Source organism: Rhagoletis zephyria, unplaced genomic scaffold (genome assembly GCF_001687245.7).
Source record: "Rhagoletis zephyria isolate East Lansing unplaced genomic scaffold, Rhagoletis_zephyria_1.1 Rzeph_scaffold_32632, whole genome shotgun sequence".
Lineage (NCBI taxonomy): Eukaryota > Metazoa > Arthropoda > Insecta > Diptera > Tephritidae > Rhagoletis > Rhagoletis zephyria.
Window position 1 is genome coordinate 1 of NW_016189687.1, and position 2,020 is coordinate 2,020.

At 40.0% G+C, this 2,020-nt stretch overlaps 1 protein-coding gene across 1 annotated transcript; it reads right to left on the minus strand.

Moving 5' to 3' along the window:
* Nucleotides 1-9: 9 nt before the first annotated feature.
* Nucleotides 10-850, minus strand: LOC108353977 (ribosome biogenesis protein NSA2 homolog). Its single transcript, XM_017605169.1, has 2 exons — nt 450-850; nt 10-391 (listed from the first exon to the last, which is right to left on the minus strand). Exons 1-2 carry the CDS (start codon nt 848-850, stop codon nt 10-12), a joined length of 783 nt encoding a protein of 260 aa, XP_017460658.1.
* Nucleotides 851-2,020: the final 1,170 nt, after the last annotated feature.

Sequence of the window (2,020 nt, forward strand, 5' to 3'; positions counted from 1 at the left end):
GTCAAACTATTAAACGATAAGAACAGCGTTGATGCAGCCATCGTTTTCAGGGTTGTTCGTCACCTGAGCATACTTTCCCCAAACAACCTTTCCGGATTGTGTCACCAGACCAAGTTCAGAGATGTTAACTTCAATCACAGTACCTTTTGTTATAACGCCTAAACTGGTGTACATTGGACTGGAAGGGTTCTTCTTGACTCCGATTATTGGCAGGTGGAAGGTGGCTTTCAGTTCAGGATGAGTGACGTGAGCAGTCTTGAAGCGGAGAGCCATCGGGCGGATGAACCGCTCGAATTTAGGTGGTTTACGAGTAAAGGCGTCTCCGACGTAGCAAACTTTGGTGACCATTCTCTTCCAAGACTTTTTCTTGCGCTTGCCAGTTTCTATTGTTCTGTAAAATGCAGACAAGTTAAAAATTTAATGTAAAAAACTTCCAAACCTCCACTTACTTAAAAACTTCCATATCTGAGACAGCTTTAACTTTTGGAATCGGGACTTCCCACTTTCCGGCTTTTTCCTTTCTTTTCTGCTTAATCATGTTTGAAAGAACCTTTGCGCGAGATTGATTCTCACGTTCCAGGAGATAGTGCGGCACTGCGCCTCCATCACCAACCGGTGTGTCTTGCTTTTTGGACTTTTTCTCCTCATGAGCCTTGAGGGTCTTTTTCATCTGCACCTTCTCGGTGAACCGTTGACGGTTGTAGATTTTCGCCTTGATGCCTCGCAGTTTCTTGGCCTTATCGGCCGCTTCGTGCACCTTTCGGGCCTCCTTCTTTCGCTTACGTTCCTCATAATCGAGGCGACGACCGAAACGCTTCTGATGAAGCTCAATGTGCTCGTTCTGTGGCATGGCTGCTTGTTGGAGTCGCTTTTGGGCTGATGAATGTCAGTTCACGGCACAAAAGTAGAATAAAATCCGATAATTTGGGATGTTTGGAATCAGCGGCGATGTGCACCGGCTGAAGCCAAAACAGAAAAGAGAGAGAAAAGTGCAAAACACGTTGCTCGACTGGTCCTTCGCAGAGGACGTTTTTTAGATTTTTTGAATTTTCCGCTTGCGCCCTGAGATGTCGCCCATGTGTTTGTTATTGTCGGCAAAATGTTGTTTCTGCTTTCCTCTTAACCTAAAAATATGCCGATTTGTCTGCGATTGCATTGAGCCGTGACGCCAGCTGACGAGTAGTTTTGCTCGACTTGCAAAGCTCTCCGGATTTCACTGGAGCTATTTACCCGGATAGTACTTCAACTTGGAGATGTGTTGTGCTTCGACCATCTTTTAGTCACTTGGAAATTACCTAATTCAAACCTCTAATTCAACAGGTTTCACAGCTGTGCTTCCACACTTTGTAACATCTTTGTGTTGGTGATATTTTTTAAACATTCCATGTCAAAATGCATGTAAACATTCTATCTCTTATGTTTATTAAAAACTTGATGACAAAAACGCCGTTATTATTCGGCCAAATATAATCTTCACATTGTGCAACTTCTTATCACTGTTAAAACTTTTAAACAAGATTGCCTTATTGTATTTGTGAGCTTACTCTCCAATTTATTACAGTTAAAACTCTTCCAAGGTAAGCAATGTAACTGTAAACAACAGTGATTGTTTTGCCATTTATATTTTTTTCCCTAGTATTAAAAATCTTTCAGNGTTAAAACTCTTCCAAGGTAAGCAATGTAACTGTAAACAACAGTGATTGTTTTGCCATTTATATTTTTTTCACTAGTATTAAAAATCTTTCAGCAAAAGTCAAGATTTGTCAGATATTTTGCATTTAATATTGAAATATTTCAGACTGACATTTTCCATAACAATAAAACAAATTGAAATTCTGCAACAATATATGCGCATCGTGTTATCAAATATTATAACAAAAACATGCAAAAAGGTTTTTTGAAGCCAAAGTAGATTAGAAATTGAAAGGAAACTGTTTGAAACAAAAGCTTAAAGTGTAAGGAAATGTCAAAGTTAAGAGGATTATAGCAGCGAGCAGCAAAGGAAAGGAAGGTGAAATGG

Excerpts from the sequence above, each read along its gene's own strand:
- LOC108353977 (XM_017605169.1), bottom strand. The coding sequence starts at position 850 with ATGCCACAGAACGAGCACATTGAGCTTCATCAGAAGCGTTTCGGTCGT. Across the intron at positions 392-449 it reads TCAGATATGGAAGTTTTTAA|AACAATAGAAACTGGCAAGC; the intron begins GTAAGTGGAGGT and ends TGCATTTTACAG.